The 21,616-nt window shown below is 42.3% G+C and overlaps 1 protein-coding gene across 7 annotated transcripts in view; it reads right to left on the bottom strand.

Annotated features, from left to right (window-relative positions):
• The window catches only part of LOC146058800 (uncharacterized), a 508,052-nt gene that overhangs the window by 38,224 nt on the left and 448,212 nt on the right, over positions 1–21,616 (bottom strand). For all 7 annotated transcript variants that reach the window (XM_083171028.1, XM_083171024.1, XM_083171022.1 and 4 more), the window contains one exon: positions 13,582–13,664. In XM_083171028.1, coding sequence (XP_083027154.1) covers positions 13,582–13,664 — 83 coding nt within the window. The remainder of the gene's footprint in view (positions 1–13,581; positions 13,665–21,616) is intronic.

Here is a 21,616-nt window from a genome sequence, read left to right as displayed (position 1 = left end):
GCAGGCGGCATTGGCAGGAGGGCAGATGACTGGAGGCATAGGCAGGCGAGTGGACAGCATAAGCAGCCTGCCTATGCCTCGCATCGCAAGCAACAAGCACGCGGGTGGACGGCATACGCAGGCGGGCGGGCGACGGAAGCGTGACGTGCCATATGCAGCTATTTAACCTACTGGCACTGCTTCCTGTTCTGCCGTAGCTGCCGCCGCTGACCTGTCCCGGCAGCTCTGCTTAGGGAATCAACATGCAGTACGCGGGTGACATAACGTCACCCGCACACCGCGATCTACTGGCGAGAGGTCCGCGATCTACCAGTAGATCGCGATCGACCTTTTGGCCACCCCTGCCTTAAGCAATGCCCCCAAAAGTGGCACTTACTGTAAATTTTTATATGAGCCTTCGCTGCTGCTGCAGGGAGAGATGGAGATCGGTGCAGCTGCTTCTGTGGGGAGAGGAGCAGAGCGCAGCGCAGAGCACGCTCCCACTCTCCTCCTGGTGTCCCTTCTAGCCGGGTGGACATTTGAAATATTGTGTGCGCTGTTGTTGTGCGTGACGTCAGGGGAGCGCGCCGGCACCACATGATTAAAGGGGGGGCGGGCTGAGGTGAAAGCGGTGAGAAGAATTGGAGCGGAAGCTGCAGGGGTGACAGTCATTGACAGCTGGGCAGAGAGCAGGGGGCTTCCAGGCTGTATTCAGAGCACTGCAGGTCACGGCTGTTTAAAATAATACCCCTTTCACCACAGAAAATGCAGGGATTTACTCAGGAATATGGACCCAGGATCATGCAAGGACATTCCCAGGCTGACCCCATATACACCAGCCTAGTCCCTGCATTTTCTTGGTGTGAGGGGGAGAGACAACCACTCCCCTCTCCCTACCCCCCTTTAACCAACCAGCTATATCTTCGGAACCATCTGACCTATTTACGAGACCAGTATCATATTGAAGAACTTTTGAGTTGGCTTCGAATGATTTTGGTCCCGTGAAACTGGGCTGTTTGGTTCCAGAGAAATCTGCCCTCAAAGAACATAAACAGTTATGAAATTACATTTAAGAAATGAAAAAAAATGGTTTAACCTCAATATCCCTGGAACCAATTAACCCATATGGATCCAGCTTGGTATCAGATTTGGGTTCGACTGAGATCAACCTCGAGCTTCAGTGATGCAGAAGGGGGAACTGGCAGCCGTTGAACTGGGTGGGGGTCGGAATTAGCGGGTCCTATGTTATCCTATAGGGAAAACGTTCCAGCTTTGCCTGGCAGTATCTCCGGTTCCCAGGGGGCTAGAGACACGGGGCTGGGCTCGTTGGAAAGCCCCATCCCTCAGCTACAAAATGGGCTAATGGGTGGTCCTGTGCACCCCCGGACCACCCCCTAGATTCGCCTATGCCTCTGATAACATCGTGGAGGAGAGGAGGAGCACGATCAGCCCAGCAGTTTTGCCACTTGGATTGTAATTTCTGCAATATTACTTACTCTATAAATAAATAAATAATCTGTTTCATTTTCAGAATTATTGCACAAATTTTGTTTGTATGTTCTCCAATCATCCCTCCAAAAAAGGTGGGTGTTTGGAGATTTTCTCTGTTTCAGGTCCACAGGTGCATGAAGTTACAGATCTCAGGATGAAAATCGCCTATTAGGTTATTCCTATCTGTTTATTTCTCACCTTGATTGCATGGTGTGGTGAGTGTTATTTGAAGGTAGCGCTATTGGCCACATGGTAATATTTTCCACTTTCTATACTGTGTTGGTGATTGACAAAACCCCAATATCATTGGGACCTCAGCTGCATATCCTATCTTGCACTATAATTCAGGATATATATTGTTTTCTTTATCCAAGTATTTGACATTTGCGGTACTGACAGGTCCACTGTCATTTTAAAGTTCAAATTTGAAAGTTCAAATTATTGTGCAAAAAGTAAAGTATTTCTACAGTATATACGGTCGCCAAATACAAATTTAAAAAAATACAGCGGCCTACGCCATCGGGAAATACGAATCCCATAAATACAGCAGATTACTGTCATATATTCCCACAAATACGGTTGATCGCGGTTGTATGCAATCGTACCCTGTATCGGACGTATTCGTATTTCTTAGTAAATTTCTCCCACTATCGATAATCTTCTAGAATATGCTAAATGTGTAAATAAGAAGTAGATTCTGCTTGGATGCCCATAGCAACATCCCATCATCAATAGAACTCCCATGTTAGTAAATAAACCCCTGTGAATCAGATGCATGCATGTTAGGAATGTCTTTTGTCAAAAAGAAGGAGAACTGCAACCACCTCCAAATCAGGCCTTCAATTCCATTTGTCTCTGGAGCGATATGTCACTTCATTACCTCAAAGCCCTGAAAAGCTTCTTTAGGTTCTGGGATATAAAATAGGAGCAACTTAATGCATTTCTTTGCGCAAAAAAATCTTATAAAAAAATCTAGATAGTGTAAAAACTAGCATTTATGAAAATAATAATAATATAATTAATAATATTAATAGAAATTAGCAAAATGTAAAGCCTGTCACGTGAAGTACTCGCAAAATATGGCCTTAATTGTTCCTATACCTCCCCCGACCACACCACACACCCAAATAGGCTGCCAAAGCTCTACTTATAGAATTTGGGGCAAATTCAATTGCAGGTGGGATTTTGGCTAAAGCAATTTACATGGACCTTGAAACCATGTTTGAGTTACCTTGGAAAACAAGTAGATATGTATATATTTTATTTATTATAATGGCTGCCCAACCCCACTCCCCACCGCCCAATACCTCTTTCACCATCGCCCGCTGAAGTGCTAAACCTGGGGTGGAGAATGCCCCCAGTTGGACCACAGAGAGTTCTGGAACTGCAGCCCAAAAACAAGAGCAGCAGTAGGCAGCCCTCCAGCCCCAACTTGTCCATCTTCAGAGAGAAGCCTGGAGAAGCTGCAGGAGAAAGATGAAGCTGTCATATCAATGGTAGACTCTAGTCTGTTAGGGATAACAAGATAATTGTTGGATTTATTAATTTCATTCCAAAACTTACAATTAGCCATAAGGAGGGGGGGTTCCAAGTCTGACAATTTCTCCATAAAATAACAATTTTACAGTAGAAAATGTTGGACATGCACTGAAACTATTAAAAAAAGGGGTACTCTTTACTTAGAAGGGCGCCCATCTCGGCCATCTCGGGCATTAAATGCACTAAAAAATCAGGTGCGATGCGACAGACGAGATGCCCGAGATTTCCCATAGGTAACAATGTTAAATGTCTCAATTGACCCGATTTTCCTGTTCAATGCCTCAATTGACCCAATTTTTCCATAGGAAACAATGTTAAATGGGCCACAGAGGCCAAATAGGCACCCTGAAGTGAATAATGGGCACCCGAATTGTTAACGCCACCCCACGATCAACGTCAACCTGAAGCGTGGCGAGCGCAGCGAGCCCGCGAGGGGCGGCGGTACGCGTCCTACGACCTTTTCATACCCCCACTATCCACGTCGGCGTGGAGTTGAGAATAGAAAGTGTGGCGAGCGCAGCGAGCCACCGAGCCCGAAGCGTGGCGAGCGCAGCGAGCCCCGCGAGGGGACGCTGATACCTTCACAGGTATCCGCGTCCCCTCGCGGGCTTCACAGCTGTCCGCGTACCCTCGCGGGGCTCGCTGCGCTCGCCACGCTTCGGGCTCGGTGGCTCGCTGCGCTCGCCACACTTTCTATTCTTAACTCCATGCCGACGTGGATAGTGGGGGTATGAAAAGGTCGTAGGACGCGTACCGCCGCCCCTCGCGGGCTCGCTGCGCTCGCCACGCATCGGGTTGACGTTGATCGTGGGGTGGCGTTAACAATTCGGGGGCCATTATACACTTCAGGGTGCCTATTTGGCCTCTGTGGCCCATTTAACATTGTTTCCTATGGAAAAATCGGGTCAATTGAGGCATTGAACAGAAAAATTGGGTCAATTGAGACATTTAACATTGTTCCCTATGGGAAATCTCGGGCATCTCGTCGGTTGATCGCACCCGATTTTTTAGTGCATTCAATGCCCGAGATGCCCGAGATTTTTTACTAACGATGCCCACGATCAAAATCGTGGGCGCCCTTCTAAGTAAAGAGTACCAAAAAAAGTAGAAATTTGTATAGAAATTACAGCAGCAAAAATTTCTTAAGCAATTTGGTAGGGGAGACCTTGCCACGGGACTTCATTTATGAAATTTGGCCAAAACTTCTCTCATCTCTTTTTACTACAGTATGGAGTAGATGTATGAAGCAATGTTAAGGCAGGAGGAGTGAGACAGAGGAGAAGTGGCCCATGGCAACCAATCAGTACTGAAGTAACATCTATCATTTTCGTAATATAAAATTATACAGAGCAGCTGATTGGTTGCCATGGGCCACTTCTTCTCTGGCTCACTTTTCCCTTAGCACTGCTTCATACAACTAACCTGTGTGTCATGCTTCCCCCTAATCTGGATTTGCTATCTTCATGTGTTCTGAGAAAAACAGTGGCAGTGTATTTTGCAACTGTGTCTGATTAACCCATATGTGCATACATAGGTGCACATCAGCATCTAACAGGCATTAGATTTCAAAATGTGCATTCAGTTTCCTACCAATTAATACTTTTTCCCATTTTGCTCACCAAAACACTGCTTTCTCATTTGTATGTTAAATCATAAGAGGATGATGGCTTGAAGTGGGCTTAGCACCACAGTTAAGCAGCTTAATAAAATGGGAGGGACAGGTCGACTTGCAGTTAGACTGCAGGGGCAAGGTTAGGCTGCGGGGATGGAGGGTTTGGCATGTAGAAGGGGGTTAGGGATAGACTGTGGGGTGGGAGGTTCAGTTTAGGTGTCAGGAAAAGGGGGTTAGGCATTAGCATGGACGGTTATCATCAGGCTGCGAGAGGGAGAGTTAGGGTTTGGGGGGGGGGGGGGGTTAGGGTTAGGCATGGAGGAAGAGTTATGGTTTGGGGGGCAGGGAGTGGGAAAGTATACTTAACTGACCACTGTAGGGATTGTACCCTTTGGAATGCCGGCATCGGCATTCCATATGCCAGTCTTACGTATGTATCCTGTGTAAACCCATTCTGTATCCAGTGCATAGGCGTGCGCAGCCCATTGTCTTAGGGGGTGCACCATTGGAGGGGTGTGTCCATCACCACCTACTTGGTGTGTCCATCACCGCCTTCTGGGCGTGTATATCACCATCTACTGGGCGTGTCTATCAACGCCTATTGGGTATCAATGTAAACAAAATAAAAAGGTGACTTATTTATGTGTATGCACTTCAGAATTAGTCATTCCCCCAATACACACCAGGAACGTGGACAGTGTGCGCGGCAAAGGCGCGCTGCAAAAATTTACACTGTAATGCCCATTCCATGTAATGCCACACACTGTAATGCCCATTCCACATAATGCCTAACACCATAATGCCCATCTCATATAATGCCACACACCATAATGCTCATTCCACATAATGCCGCACTACGTAATGCCTATTCCACATACAGCGACACACTGTAATGCCCATGAAACATTATGCCACAGACTGTAATGCCCATTACACAATGCTACCCAGCGTAATGCCCATTACACATCATGCCACCCACTGTAATATCCAGTACTAATTATACCACACAATGTAATGCCTACCACACACTGTGCACCCCTGGCACCCCCCGTGCGCACGCCTATGATCCAGTGTGTGCACAGCATGGAGTAGGTGTGGATACAAAGGAGGTTCAAAGTTTGCCGGATGTGTAGGGTGCCAGCTGATATCAAATTTTTAATACGGCAATCATTTATAAGGCAAAACCAAAGCATTGGACAAAAAATTGTATGAAACGTTTATTAATTTATAATTTTTAATACTTTGTCGAGAATCCTTGGCAGACAATAACTGACTGATGTATGGAACCCAGGGAAGTCACCAAATGCTAGGTTTCCTTCTTTATTATTCTTTTCCTGTCCTTTATTACCAGCCTATCAAAATGATGGAACAAGATGACTTTGTAATTTCAGTGCCAGCTGCTGTGCGTGGCCGAATGGAGCAACACTCAAATTTCTCCTTCTGACACCATCTAGTGGCTACCACCATACAAACCTATTTCAATTGCCCCTATAAACATGTGGAGCAGCGTTAGCCTTTTGTTATATGCCGGGATGGGGAACATTTAGCACTTCAAAGTTCAACAACAGCTGGAGTGCCAAAGTGTTCCCCATCCCTGATATAGGGTTTCTTCATATTTTGTTCATGGGTCTTAATGACTAGATTCTATTGCCGGATTTTTTTGGGGTATGGGCAATATCACTTTAGTAAATTTATTCACGGAAATCTCTAAACACTAATTCATCCGGTTATTTCTATCTTCTGCCACATCATGAATAAGTACTAGTGACCCAGTGCCATTGGAAGCCATCCAGGAACATGCCATCACACTGCCTTGACTGTGTTTTGCAGATGATGTGGTATGCTTTAGATCATTAACCATTCCAAGCCTATTTTTCTATGTTTCTTCTTATTCCCATCATTCTGGTTCAGATTGATCTTAGTTTAATCCGTCTAAAGAATGACTGGCTTTTTTAGATTTTTGGGGGGCAAAGTCTAATATGACCTTTCTATTTTGAGGCTTATTGTCACAACTTCAGCATTTACCTGTCCAGATCATGCTGCAGGGCCTTGTCTCTTTTTGATGCGGCCGTCCAGCAGGTGGTAGCTGCGGGGGTTTCCGGTCCGTGGCGATTGTCTCCTTCCAGCCAGGTGGCTCCGGTGTGTTAAGTTTCCCGAAGACCACCAATGAAAATATAGAACTAAGGTGTTCCTCCACAGGGCCGGCGCTACCCAATCAGCAGCTCCTGCAAAGCAGGGAGGCGCCATGCTGATAAGGCGCTGTCTCCCTCCCTGCTCTGCTAAAGCTGCCTCAGCCCTCACTGTCACTGCCTCCTGCACACTGCCCGCAGTGCCTGTCTGACAGCGGGCGGCAGTATAAAGAGCTGCTCCCTGCACCGCGAGTGCACACAGCCTGCACGCCGCCCACAGTGCCTGTCTCACAGCGGGCGGCAGTATGGAGAGGTTGAGCAGCTCCCTGCACCGCGCACACACTGTCTTCCTCCTGCGACCTGCCCCCTAATGTAGTGCTGTTTGTGAATGCCTCGATGACATGTCATGTCCGGATCCGCCCCCTACCCATTGCTCCTTGCGCCTGTCAGCTATCAATTAAATGATGAACAGGCAGCAGCGCCGCCTCTACTTCCTTCCCTCTTCTCAGTGTGCTGTGCCAGTGCCACTGCCAGTCCTCAACACTCTGCTGTGGTGCACATACTTTTTGTACTGCTTTCGGATCGGCTGGCACACACATTGCATGCATTCCGTACGATGTGATGCGATCTATCCCATAATGTATGCGATTCTCGCAGAGTGTATAGCCTGCAACATTTTGCGTACACAGCACTGAGATGGTGTATGCCTACATGCACATGCACCCGAGATCCTCCATAGGATCGCATGTTACATACGCTCCCACAATCGGGCTGCAGCATGTTGCAATGGCAATGTGAAAGGGCGCAAAATTTATGGTTTGCAGGAGGGCACCAGACAACCTAGCACCGGCCCTGTTCCTCCATTCAGCACTGCACGGGAGGGTTTAAGCAGGATCACAGTCTCCAAGCTGATGCCAGTACTTTGCTTGTCATTCCCCTGGAAGGATCAGCGTCCTTAGGATAGCTCCCATACCTGCCTATTTTCTGAAAACTAGTTTCAGGGAGATTATAGTTGGTAGTAGAATTTCGTACAGTGCCCTATTGAGGGGGAGTGTTATGCTTCACCCATAGGGCGTGTCATGCTCCACCCAAAGGGCATGTCTAGTTCATATATGGAGATTCTCAAAGGAGATTGTGAATGTGGCACCTAGAATCGTGGATGTGTACTGCTACATCTGAGTGGAATCTTTTAAAATGACATATCCAAATGTACAGATGAAGCGCCTCTCATGCAGCTCCAGGGTTCGCCAGAATGCCCCCACTGGCGAGCGTTGGTAGAGACGAGCGAGCGTATAACACGCACGCGCTTCCCAGTCACTCATCGATGGGGAGCATAAACTCTGCCCTCTTCCACTTCAGGGATACGGGCAGTGTTAGGGGGGTGCGTGGGAGGTGCCGGGGACCAACAGGGACCAGCGGGGAGGTGGCAGAGAGCTCTGTTGGAACGGGGTATGCGAGCGTCTCATGCGTGCGTGCCGCCGGCTGAATGAGCGGCGCTACATCTGTAGATGAGCCCCAAGCAGTTAGTAAGAGCCACTATCCTTGTTAAAGAAAAGTCACTGATACGTCTCAGGGATTGTTCATCTATTATGTTTTACACGTGGTTCCATATAAATGGCCACAAGACATGCATGTAGCCATAGGGATCATTATATTTTATCACCAATGCTGGCAAATGGTGCTGATGATTCAATATAAATGTATCTATCTCTCATTCCTTTTCTTTCAAATAATGTAACAGCTATATAATGTGGGCTAGGTAAAATGAGAGAGATAACAAGAAAGAAAGGGAGATTGCTGCTGTTTCAGGGAGTCTCCTGCATAATGCAGGAGGGTAGGCAACTATGTCCCATATAGTTTGCGGTATCTTTATTCAAGTCCGGTCCAGTATCCTGGTGAATTCTTCCGCTACCAGATTGTATTTCTTCAAGCCATCTTTATTGAAGTCTGGTCCAGTATCCTGGTGAATTCTTCTGGTACCAGACTGTATTGTTCAAAGTATTTTTACTCAAGTAGGGTACCAGTATCCTAGTGCATTCTTCCTGTACCAGGTTGTAATTCTTCAAGTCCTCTGTATTCAAGTTCACTCCTGTATCTTGGTGTATTTCTCCATACAGTATTTGATATTTATCCCCAGTCGTCTACTCCTCTTATGTGAAAAACTTGTATCCGTCCTGCCAACTTTCACTCTCAAACCTCCAGTGTACCTCATCCCCAAGGTCAACAGTCGGATTCACAAAATACCTTGAGTCTGACAGTAAATGCTGGCCCTATGGATCCAGCTGCAGGTCTAGAATTGCTGCAGGGAATATCTAGTCATCTGCAAGCACTGGAAGAGGCCCAGCAAAAAGTAATTTAGGTTCTGCAGGAGCATGTTCCTGATGACAGCGCAGATACACCGAACTGGCCATCAGGCATGAGTGACTGACAGTGGACAATGGTGATCTTTTGACTATGCCCTTACAGCTCTTAGTAATATTTTTTTATGCCAATTGGACTATATATACTTTATGTTTTATTTTATTTTATTGTTGGGAGAAATTTATTCCTATGGTAATATTCATATTGGATCCATATCTACCCCTGATGAAGTCCTAACGGATGAAACGTGTAGTGTTTCTTACAAAAGAAAATTGCTCATTGATGTTGGATCAATTGACATTTACCTGAACAAATTGCATTTGAATGTGGGATAACCTATTGAATCATGTACCAATTTTTATTGAATTTTGTCTTTATTGAATGTTGTCTTTGTAAAAAATCAGAATAAATAAAAATTTTATACATATCTGTATGATCATTGAAATACAAAAGTGGTGAAATATATAGAGTATAGAGAGCACTTTTATTTCTTCTTCTATATATATATATATATATATATATATATATATATATATATATATATATATATATATATATATATATATATATATATATATATAGTTTGTTTGGTCCGGCACTCTCATTTAGAATGCAGATGCCTCCGCTGCCTTTCACAGGAATGGACACTTGCAGAAAAGAAAGATGGCACTCCAGAGGGTCTTAGGTGAAAAAAACTTTATAATTTGTGCATAACGAAATGCGCCAACGTTTCGGGGCTGGTACACTCCGTTTTGAAGGCAAAAAAATCAGGGCATGCCAGCCCCGAAACATTGGCGCATTTTTTTATGCACAAGTAATAAAGTTTTTTCTGGAGTGCCATCTTTCTTTTCTGCAAGTATATATATATATATATATATATATAGTGGGTTGCTGCCGGCACTCTGGTCCAAATAGAGTCTTTGTGCCCGGTGCCTTCGCCAGCGGGGTTCACTTGCTGAGCAAGCACCCTTGTACACGGTGCGGGGAGGACGCGGCACTCGGGACTCCAGTAAGTAAATTTAACGCGTAGCCAAATACATGGTTGACGTTTCAGTCTTTATTAAGACTTTTTTCAATGTAAACTGTTTTGAAAAAAGTCTTAATAAAGACTGAAACGTCAACCATGTATTTGGCTACGCGTTAAATTTACTTACTGGAGTCCTGAGTGCCGCGTCCTCCCCGCACCGTATATATATATATATATATATATATATATATATATATATATACACAGTACAATGCGGCGGCACCCGGATAATAAAGACAACAAACGCAGGTCAAGGATCAAACGTTTTTGATGTATTAGGTTACATCATCCTCCTGAGGACGATGTAACCTAATACATCGAAAATGTTTGATCCTTGACCTGTTTGTTGTCTTTATTATCCAGGTGCCGCAGCAATGTACTGTATATACTCACCCATCCAGGGTGTTTGGGAAGGCACCGGAGCATTTACTGGGACCATTTAGGTGTGCTGCCACTAAAATTGCATATTATTATTATTATTATAATTTTATTTATAAGGCGCCACAAGTGTTTCGCAGCGCCGTACAAAGGAACAATACAGGGAGACAAAGCTTGGCATAACATTGAATAAATATATATAAATATATATATACATACATACACACACACTAACATATACACTGTATAATATATATATATAAAGCAAAGTTTTATATTTAGAAAAAATATTTATTGACACACATCAGGTGTAGGCATATGACCTAGATGACTTGGTCTATTTGCTCTTTTGAACTCCCATCTCAATCATTCAGCGATAAATACACTTTTGTGTGGAATTGTCAAAACAGTCTGAACAATAATCGCTTCAGATGGGAAAGGCGCTGAGTTCCAGAGAGTTAGTCAGGCGTTCAATGGTAGCCCGGCAACAACACCATTGCATTCTCAATGATAGGCAAACAAGTGTGTTCAGAGATTACTTTTCCATTCTGTTATCAAGACAGGCACACATTTTGGAGATAAGGAACTCTTACTGAGGCCTTTTCCCTGCAATAATGTCAATCCACACAGCCTTTTGAGAAGACAATAGCCAGCAACTTCTAGCAATCCCTTTCTTACTAATCTTTGAGGAAGCCAGTTTAATTAAGTAGGCTGTTAATTTTAATTAAGTGCAAATATTTAGAAAAATTATGAAGCTGTCTAAATAATATTCTAAATGTCATATTCTTCTGAAAATGTGTGTGTTTTAAGTTAGTGTCTCATATCGGTGGTACGTCTGCTGTATTTATAGACAAACTTGCCTTATCCATTTAGGATATTTGCTGCCAAAATGTATAATGTAATCAGATAGATTAGAACACATACAATTTCCGCCTAAGTGGCAAATTTGTGGTAACAAGTCATTTATTTACATTTAAGACAGCATTGTGTGTGGAATTTTGTTTTTTTTTAATCAACAAATAGCAGCTGACCATGACTGCCAATATTGCCAATTTGAAAATTGTTAAGAATGTAGCTAAATTGCTAAGACAACCAAACTAGTCCCTTTGAGACTGAGCGCACAGCCATTTTGTAGCGGGTCTGGTCTTAGCCCTGATAGGACAGGTAAAATCTCTTTGACCAACAGAAGTCATTGGTACTGTAGATTTGTGTGTGTGTACACATGTGGTAGGGAATAAAGATTGTAAGCTCCACTGGGGCAGGGACTGATGTAAATGGGCAACTATGCTCTGTAAAGTGCTGCAGAATACAGTATGTATGCACTATATAAGAAACTGTTAATAAATAAATAAACAATATGCACTAGCTGTGTATTTCATTCAAGGAGCCTGCACTTTCTGTAACATTTTCAGTGCACATGTCTGAAGCCTCTATTTTCTAGTAAATGGCTTTTGCTCATAAAATTGTTGTCTGTAAAGACTTTAGGCAATGGGTATAGCGCAAAGATTAATTATAAAAAGTAAATAAAATATTGTTTACATCATTAATAATACTAATAATAATAATAATAATAATAATAATAATAATAAAACTATATTGAGTTTGTCTAATTACCACAATAACTACCATCATTCCCAACTTGAAAATCACGACAAATTAGACCTGGTCTAATTGCTTTATGTCATTCCAGTTTACCCCCAGTCCTCAGCCCTTTGGGTCTATTATTAATATAGATAATTAGCAGAAATGCAGTACAGTAAAGTTTGGTGGACATACGCAATATGCACTTTGTTATCTGACTAGAAACTAGTAATATAGAAAGACTGATTGCAGGAATTTAAGGGTGATTTAAGGAAGCTCAGCACTAAACATACCACCAGTTGAGGTCCATGCCCATTGTGATCTTCTGTCAGAGGAGGTACTGTATTACTCTCCCCCTCCAACATGACCTCTTTCTTCAGGAACAAAATACTCCTACAATGGCAAACATATGGAAGTGGGGATGCCAGCATTCAGAATATGGATGCCAGCATCCCAATGGAGGGAATCACAACATAAGTCAGGTATACTTACCTTTTCCTGCCCCCAGCACTAACCATAACTCTTGCTCCCTGTCTGAAAATAACCCCTGCCTTGCAGCCCAACCCTAAGTCCTCCCATAAAACAAACCCTCCTCCCCAGCCTAACGCTACTGCTACATGCACACTTCAGGACAACTGCCAGTACACTGATGCCAGACTGCTGACAACAATGAGCATGCCGGCGCCGGTCTCCAGGTGGTAGTTGGGATGTCAGCATCGGTATTGTGACTACTCGGGATCTCATTCGCTGGGATGCTAAACACATCCCCCTACAATCCATGCCATTTACCCAGACAGTTGCCTGTTTTCCTTAAATGTATGGAAGAATCTTGAATTAGGAGACAATACAAATTTCAGGATGGGCTCCTGGAAAGGCTTTAGCATTTTGTCTTCCTGTGAAGTGGGTGGAGTCCTGAGACATATCCCACAATATTAGATTGTCCAACCCACTTGATGCAAATTGCATCATAAAATCACACACAACAATGTTTTTTTCATACCTCGTCTTTGCAGTAGAGTGATATGGAAACTAGACAATCATCAAACAATTTAAATTTGGAGGGCTTTAGAAGCCTTTTTAGAGAAATATAGCTATTTACCCTGGCAAACTATATTTTTAAAGCACCACGGATCTTAGTGGTATAAATTATTCTAAGTCTGTTGCTGGACAGTGGTCAAAATAAGGGTCTGTCTCAGTGAAGATGTCTTCTGTAAAGTGATAACGGTCGCTGTCACTTTACTGCCAGTATGTACATGTCGCATGCATGGCCACCATACCCGGGATATTGTGAAAACCGTGAGAGGTAGAGTATAGAGAGATTACAAACCCAAGCATCATACTGTACCTCTCCGGCAATGTTTTCCGCATAGGGACATAACGACTAATGTCCCTAACTACTGTAGCATACAAATTGCCTGAGTTTGACTTGAGTCACTGATTTGTATCTAAGTGCAATGAGGAAATATACTGTAAATTACACTCACCGGTTTAGAAGGGGGAACAGTGATACTGCAAGGTAGACACAGGGATACCACTTCAGGGGTTTAATCTCTTCTGCCATTATAATCTAAAAAACAATGTATCAGCATAGTGAGAAAAAAGTATATATATAATAATAATACAAAAAATGTACACGTAAAATACTTCATCTCATGATATATATGGGAAACAAGAACCAGTTTTTACATATGTACTGCCCCGGGCCCTGCTCTCCTTTCCTAACTCAGAGGGAGAAGTACTGTAGCAAAGTGACCACAGTAGGATGTAGTCAAAATTTAGACAGCTGAAACAGACGTCATGAAACAGACAATATGGTTGACATCAAATGTTGAAAGTCATAATGCTGACATAGATAAAATACTTAACAATGCTGACCAGTCATAATGGAGAAATGCAAAAGTTAGAAAATATTGCACCAACTCTCAACAGTCATTAAAATGACCACTTGCATTTACCAAACCTGCAGTGCTGGGACAGAGCTTCAGGGAGACAGTATTTAAAAATAAAAGTATTTCTTGAACAAGGGGCACATTTTGAAAAATAGGGGAAATGTTACTTTTCTCATCTACTGAAGATGAGATGTTGCCCATAGCAACCAATCAGATTGTACTTCTTATTTATTTAGCACCTTCTAGAAGATAGTAGATAGAAACATACCATCTTACAATGAAACAATAGAACTCCCATCTTAGAATATTGACTCCATAGTCCTACAGTAAAATAATGAATGCATGGGACAAACACTGACCTCCCAGAAGTAAAATGTTGTTGTTTTAAGTCTAGATGTGAGGGAAATCACACACATGGTGAAATTTACTAGACATTCATTATTAGACATTCAGAAAGTGAGAGATTTGGTAAGAAATCTCCAGATTTTTAAAGTGGCAATCATTTGCACTGCAAAATCAAACTGGTTTTGCAGTGTAAATGATTGCCCCTTTAAAAAAACTGGAGATTTCTTACCAAATCTCTCACTTTCTGAATCTCTCATCTTATTAAATTTCACCCACAGGGTTTGAAAATGAGAAATTGCACAGTAACATTATCAGCCGTGAAAAACAGGTCCAGTTCAAGGATAAAGTTTACAGGGATTGATTTTTAAAACCTTGGATAGTCCCTTGAAAATTATGGAGAACTGGGACCAATGTACAGTATGCGTTTCTATATAATGAAACAAATGATCAAATTTACTGTAAGCAAAATGCCAGCAAAAACAAGGATTTTCTATTCTCTCTATTTAAAAAGAGCCTTCGCTTGTTGAAAAGGTTCAGAAGTCCTGGTAACAGAAAAAAATGCTTTATTTTTTTCTTATACGTATTACAGTTTGCTTTTTTTTTTTATATATGTAACCATTATTTTTTTAATGTATGTGTGACAGTGGCACTGGAATCCCAAGTCCACATTAGCCTGGTAATGTGGTGTAGTGCAGGTGTCACCAGAAAACTGAGTAAAGTTTTATTTTTTTTTAAATATTTTTATTGAAGCATCAGGTGCCAGGTTCACATACAATTCAATGGATAATAATACAGTAGTACAATAATTGAAAGTCAAAGTTTACACAAATATTAACATGAAGTACAGTATACTCTTTGAGGACATCAGAGCATCAGGATATTGGAGTGACAAATAGTAATACAGAAAAATTTACAGAAACAAAATATTTGTTGCAATAGTCCAAAATCATTCACGTTTTGAATAGTTGATGTCTTGCCCCTCCCCACTGCAACCCCCACCCATAGAAGATATCCATAGAACATTTAGGACTAAGCCCCAGTCTCTCTTAGCTCACAATTGGATTGGATGATCAATTGCACCTTACATCATTTAATTAATTTAGCTGAACTACAATGAAGGAAACATTGTGCCATTTCAATATATATTATAAAATGCATTTACAGTATGCTGCATTGTATACTCAAAGGTGGATAGATGAGTGACCTTGCAGTTATACCTGTTAGCAGAAATTACAATACTATTACTGAATACTGACAAGCAAGTCATATATATTTTAGCTTTGATACATCTATATACTGTATATGCCACTGGAAAGGAAAGTTTGCTTTAGAACATGCAGAAAAAAAAAACAGTTACTACAAGCTTTAGTGGAGCAATGTCAGGTCTCAATGTGTAAATTGCGAGCTTATGCTAATCTTTCTGCTGTTTTCTTTTACCCTCGTCATTGATTGCCTGATGCCGCTCTGGCACTTACGTAGAGGCAGAGTGAGCAAGGTCTAGGAATGTAGATAGGAGTGGGAAACATTTATTACTTAGATCATGATCTGTAAATGGAAGGGAGACTAGTCATTCTGTACAAGCTGTCATTTGGGCAGCCACTGTGCAATCTGTCAGCCTTCGCTGAAGGCGCCCATGTTTGTTGAGAGAAATCTACTAACGGAGGAGACAAAACAGAGTTTGCCAGATGAAGAGAAGAAAATGTGATCGGATAAATAATGAGCAAATATATATTCCGCTATTATTCACAAAAAAATTGACTATATGCACTGTTGGACCTCATGTAATATACATTTGCTAATTAATAATGCCATCATTAATAATCAGTTGTTGTGATGACACTTGTTTTTATGCTGTGCAGCCACTAAATTAATTAGAAGTGGAAATGGGACAATCAAATCTACCGTTTGTCGGGCAAACTGTTAAGGAGCGTCATCCAAATGTGTAAGATCCCTAGAGCCAACTAGAGGGTCTTCTGCCTATAACAGCCACCCATTGAGCCCATAGTGTTAAATGTATTCATGGGTACTTAGGATGCCACCATGACTTAAATCTCAGCAGTTGGGGGCTTACCCAATTGGTAGAAGACCACAAAGTATCGGCTGGAGCAATATACAAAAGGGTACACAGTACTGGAAACAGAGGGGTTAGCAGGCAGATACTGAACTTGCTTACAGCTGAGAGTGACACCATGGGTTGGTATGCAAGGACAGTGCACATGGTGCAGCTGCACTGCAAGATGGTATCCACAGCACAGTGAGGATGGAAATTATTGCAAGTTTAATATATATATATATATATATATATATATATATTTATTTATTTATTTATAGGGGACCATGCCATGTACTATCTAATAGCAAGCCAAGGTCAGCAATGTTTAAGACTGGTCCTTGTTAAGTAGATATGTTTTTAGCATAAAGTAATTTAGAGAATATATATGTTCTTATATAAGAAATGCACTTTTAAAAAAGATCTTCCCACTAAACGTGACTTCCTAGATCTGGAACAGAGGATCCGTGAAATGGTTAAGTCAGAGATTTCTGTTCTTCAGTCGGACATTTCCCAAATAACAAACAGAGTCTCGGACATTGAAGATCATATAGATGAAGTTTCCTCATTTCAGCGCAAGTTATGTGACACTGTTACATTGCAAGCTTAAGGCGCTACGGAGACGATCTCAATAACGGGGAGGAGAATAACTTGAGGATCCGAGGTCTTCCTAAGGATATGCAGGGCACAGGTATTACCCTCACTAAAATCTTTAATGAGCTGATTGCTGCTAAAACGGATAATATCATCCTGTTCGTTAGGGCTCACAGAGCGCTTCGTCCAAAGGGCTTACCGTCGGAGGCCCCCAGAGATGTCATTTGTCGCCTTCATTACTACCATGTGAAGGAGGAGGTTCTCGCTAAAGCCCCCAAACTAGAACATTTGGAATTTAACGACTCCACGATTAGTATATTCCCTGACCTGTCCTGGCACACGCTTCAACAGCGCAGATTTCTCAAACCCCTGACTTCTCTTTTGAAAGATAAAGATATACAGTTTTGTTGGGGCTTCCCTCTCAGCATAATAGCTTCATATGAGGGTCGACAAGTGTTACTTGCTACACCTGAAGATTTGGACGGCTTCTGCTCGAGCCTGTCTATATCGAAGCCTAACCTGCCTGACTGGACCCAATTCCAACACCATTTCGACCCACCTCAAGCCCCAGCTCCTCGGCCTTCCTGGACCCCAGTTGGTACTAGGAAACATGGAACCCCACAAGTGTCTCTGAGTGGTGTGGGTAACGGGACATGATTCCGGACACTACCACCCTGTTTTCATGCTCCTTTGAGGTATCGGTTCATTAGTTCCTTGTCATCTCGGGTTATCTGGTAAAATGACTTTACATTATTTATTATTTATTTATTAACAGTTTCTTATATAGCGCATACATATTCCGCAGCACTTTACAGAGAATATTTGAACATTGACATCAGTCCCTGCCCCAGTGGAGGTTGCAATCTATATTCCCTACCACATGTACACATGCACACAGACATTCTAGGGTTAATTTGTTGGGAGCAAATTAGCCTACCAGTATATTTTTGGATTGTGGGAGGAAACCGGAGTACCCTGAGTAAACCCACGCAAGCACGGGGAGAATATACAAACTCCGCACAGTTAGGGCCATGGTGGGAATCAAACCCATGACCTCAGTGCTGTGAGGCAGTAATGCTAACCATTACACCATCCGTACTGCCCTTACATCCATTACTGACATTTGCTGTGATCTATCCCGCGAAATGCCTGACTTACCTTCCCTTTCTGCCGTAATGTTTTATTTTTTATTTTTCTGTTTTTCTATTTTTTATATATAGGACCTAAACATACTTAGACGGTTCATGTAGTATGGTTTAACTTAAACTTTCCCCTGTTGCACTACTTATGTATTGGAGGTGTACAGTAGCTTTAGACATACATTTGGCTAGTGTTTGTCTCCACAGTTCTTTATATCATGCTACTTACATTTGGGAGTAGCGGTGTGACTATCATACCCCAGGTGGGTTTGTATGCCTTTCTATCCAGTGGCCCTTAGGTCAAGAGTATTTCCTCCTATGACTTAACGGCGGCGGAACGTTCATATTTCTAGTTCTATTTTGAATTTAAAGTATCATGTGCTGGTTTTTAATTGTTGTTTTCCCCACCTTGTCACTCTTCTTTTCTGTCTCTTTAACCCCCCCCCCTCTCTTCTTTTTCTCTCCCTCCTGTCGCTTTTATGAACTGAAGTGCTCATTCGAATTCAGGTCCTGGGCCTTATCCTAAAGACGGTAAGCCACATATTCCCTTACGATGCAACATTAGCAGTACACTAGATTCCTATGATGTCTTCTGATCTCAAACTTTGCTCTTTCAATGTGAACTGGCTTAATATTCCCCAGAAGAGATCTACATTATTGAGGGAACTTCACACTGAGCACGTAGTAGACGTAGCTTTCATTCAGGAACCACACTTCAAATCCCAATCTCCTCCTAAACTGGGTAATTATTACTTCCTACAGGTTTTTCGCAGCGATAACTCTTTGCGTAAATCACTTGGAGTAGCAATACTGCTCTCGCGCCGTCTCCCAATTAGTGATGTCTCACATAAAACCATTGAGGACGGTAGCTGTCTGGTCTTAAAATGCTAAATCTTTGACCAGCTGTATACGTTTGCCAACATTTATGCCCCCAACCGTAACCAAAGACAAAGACTGAGGCAATTGGAACCATTTAAAGAGGGTTGCTTAGTTGTAGGAGGCGACTTTAACTGGTCCATAGACCCAGGTATGGACTGTTCTCCCACATTATCTAGACCAGTGGTTCCCAACCCTGGTTCTCAAGTACCCCCAACAGTGCACGTTTTCCAGGTCTCCACACAGAAATACAAGTGCTATAATTAGCTCCACCTGTGATCTTTTGAAATGCGCCTGAATAATGAGTGCACCTGCCGGGTGACCTGGAAAACATGCACTGTTGGGGGTACTTGAGGACCAGGGTTGGGAACCACTGATCTAGACGATGACCCAAGATCATCGTCGGCTTAGCCGTGTCCTCCATGAATTTCAGTTAATTGACTTTGGAGAGCCCAAGACCCATCAGAGAAGGATTACACCTTCTTCTCTTCTCCCCATAACTCATACTCGCACCCAGATTTCTTCCTGTTTGAGCATAGGCTTCTACATCTTTTCCCCTCAAGTGACATTGGTCACATCACCTGGTCCGATCACGCTCCAGTATATGCTTCAGTTAATCTCTCCTCTGCCCCTGCAAAACCTTGGACGTGGCAGTTTAACAACAATTTACTACAGGACTCCAGATGTAAGGCTAGCCTTGACTGCGCTATAACAGATTATATTGCAAAAAATGACACAGCTGATGTTAATCCAGTTTTGGTTTGGGAGGCGCATAAGTGTGTTATTCGTGGCAAATTTATACAGTTTGGCTCCCAGCTTAAAAGGAACGTCTCGCACAGAGACTTCAGCCTATTGACAGGATTGCCACTCTAGAAGCAAAACATCAGATCTCACTTCGATGCGAAGGCTCTTTTGGAATGGACAGGCCAGAAAGGCGCTTAATCAATTTTTATGGGACAAGACTAAATTAGGCATGATTAAATGCCATCATAAATTTTATTTATGGGGCTACTTATTATAAAGCTATATATATATATATATATATATATATATATATATATATATATGTATATATATAGCTCCTTCTGGACCTACCTACAAATACGACATTATATCGCCAAATTGCATCCACCTGCCAAAGGATGGTCCCCGACTAGTTTTGGGTAATTGTATCTATCTGACTCTCTAGCACGACATTTGATCTCCTTATTATATAAACAGTGCCTCTCTAACCCCCTTTGCAACCCCACACATTTGTATCAGCATGGCATAAAGAGTTAAATAAGGTACTAACCCCAGAACAATGGTCCCGTATTTTGATATACACGCACATTCTAGCTCCTCTTCACTTCAGGTCTTGGAAAAACAATACAAGATTGTTTCGAGATGGTACCATTGCCCTGACAGGGTTCATCAAATGTTTCCTAGTGTTCCAGCACATTGCTGGAGATGTGGCCACTCACCGGGTACTCCCCTCCATATCTGGTGGCAATGCCCCATTATAGCGGCATTTTGGGAACAGGTGCACTCACTTACTTCACAAATCACGGGCATGCCAATCCTTAAAACTCCTGAATTCTGGCTGTTTAATTTAATGGACATTCCTGTTTCCCAATATAAGAACTCCTTGTTACTGTACGTCATTTCATGAACGCAGCCAGAGCTACTATCCCATGTTTTTGGAGGTCAACTGTACAACCTCCTCTGTCAAGATGGTTTCAGAGGATTGATTATTATATGTTAATGGAAGATTTAACCTCCGTTTCTAGGCAACCCTCCTCTAAATGTACTAGCACTTGATTGGAGTGGCTCCAATTTGAGGAGACGATTGAATATAAAAACCACATGTTACCACCAGCTAATACGGCACCTTAGGTTAGGTTAGGGCAGCGACAGGATCCCTCTTCCCCTTCTCCCCATCTACTTTTTTCCCGCTCAACTATCCTTTTTCCTTTTTCTTACCTTTACACCGTCTCTACTACATTAATTCGATATTACGTATATGGGAATACTGTTTATATTTGTTCATGTCACTCTGATTTGACACGTTGCTGATTTCTACACCTGTGAATTGAACTTTGTACTGGGTGGCATGTTTTATACTTGTACGATGTCCCTTCTACCTCTAAAAATTTCAATAAAACAGATTTTGCAAAAAAAAACAAAAATGCACTTTCATGGCACATCGATTCTTCATGTCCATCAAATTAAAACAGAAGATGTCCTTAAAATACACTTCCTATATTTTGGGTGGCAGCTAGTAGTTCTCCTGTGAGATTGTTGTTGTGTAATCTCGGATTAAATGAGTCTCTAAAGAGGGTAAGAAACAGCGCTATTGAATAATCATGGAAATGATAATACAAGGTAATATGCATACTGCAAATTCTAGTACAATATGCTTCTCCTTTGCCCCTAATTGCAAAGGGGTATGGGTCATTGTGTTGAGCAACCCATGAGGAAGCTCCTATGCGGTGATAGGTAAGCTCTATGAAAAATGTTTAAAAACATTTCTCCGTATGTGGCAGAAGGTACTGTCTTACAGGATTTTGTCAGTGTGGTAAGTAGATCTTTGATTTCATAATTTGGAAATTTAGATAACCACTGGGACATCCCTTTGCTTGATGTT

Source organism: Crinia signifera, chromosome 2 (assembly GCF_055691185.1).
Source record: "Crinia signifera chromosome 2, ASM5569118v1, whole genome shotgun sequence".
Taxonomy (NCBI): Eukaryota; Metazoa; Chordata; class Amphibia; order Anura; family Myobatrachidae; genus Crinia; species Crinia signifera.
This window is presented reverse-complemented; position numbering and strand designations above follow the sequence as displayed.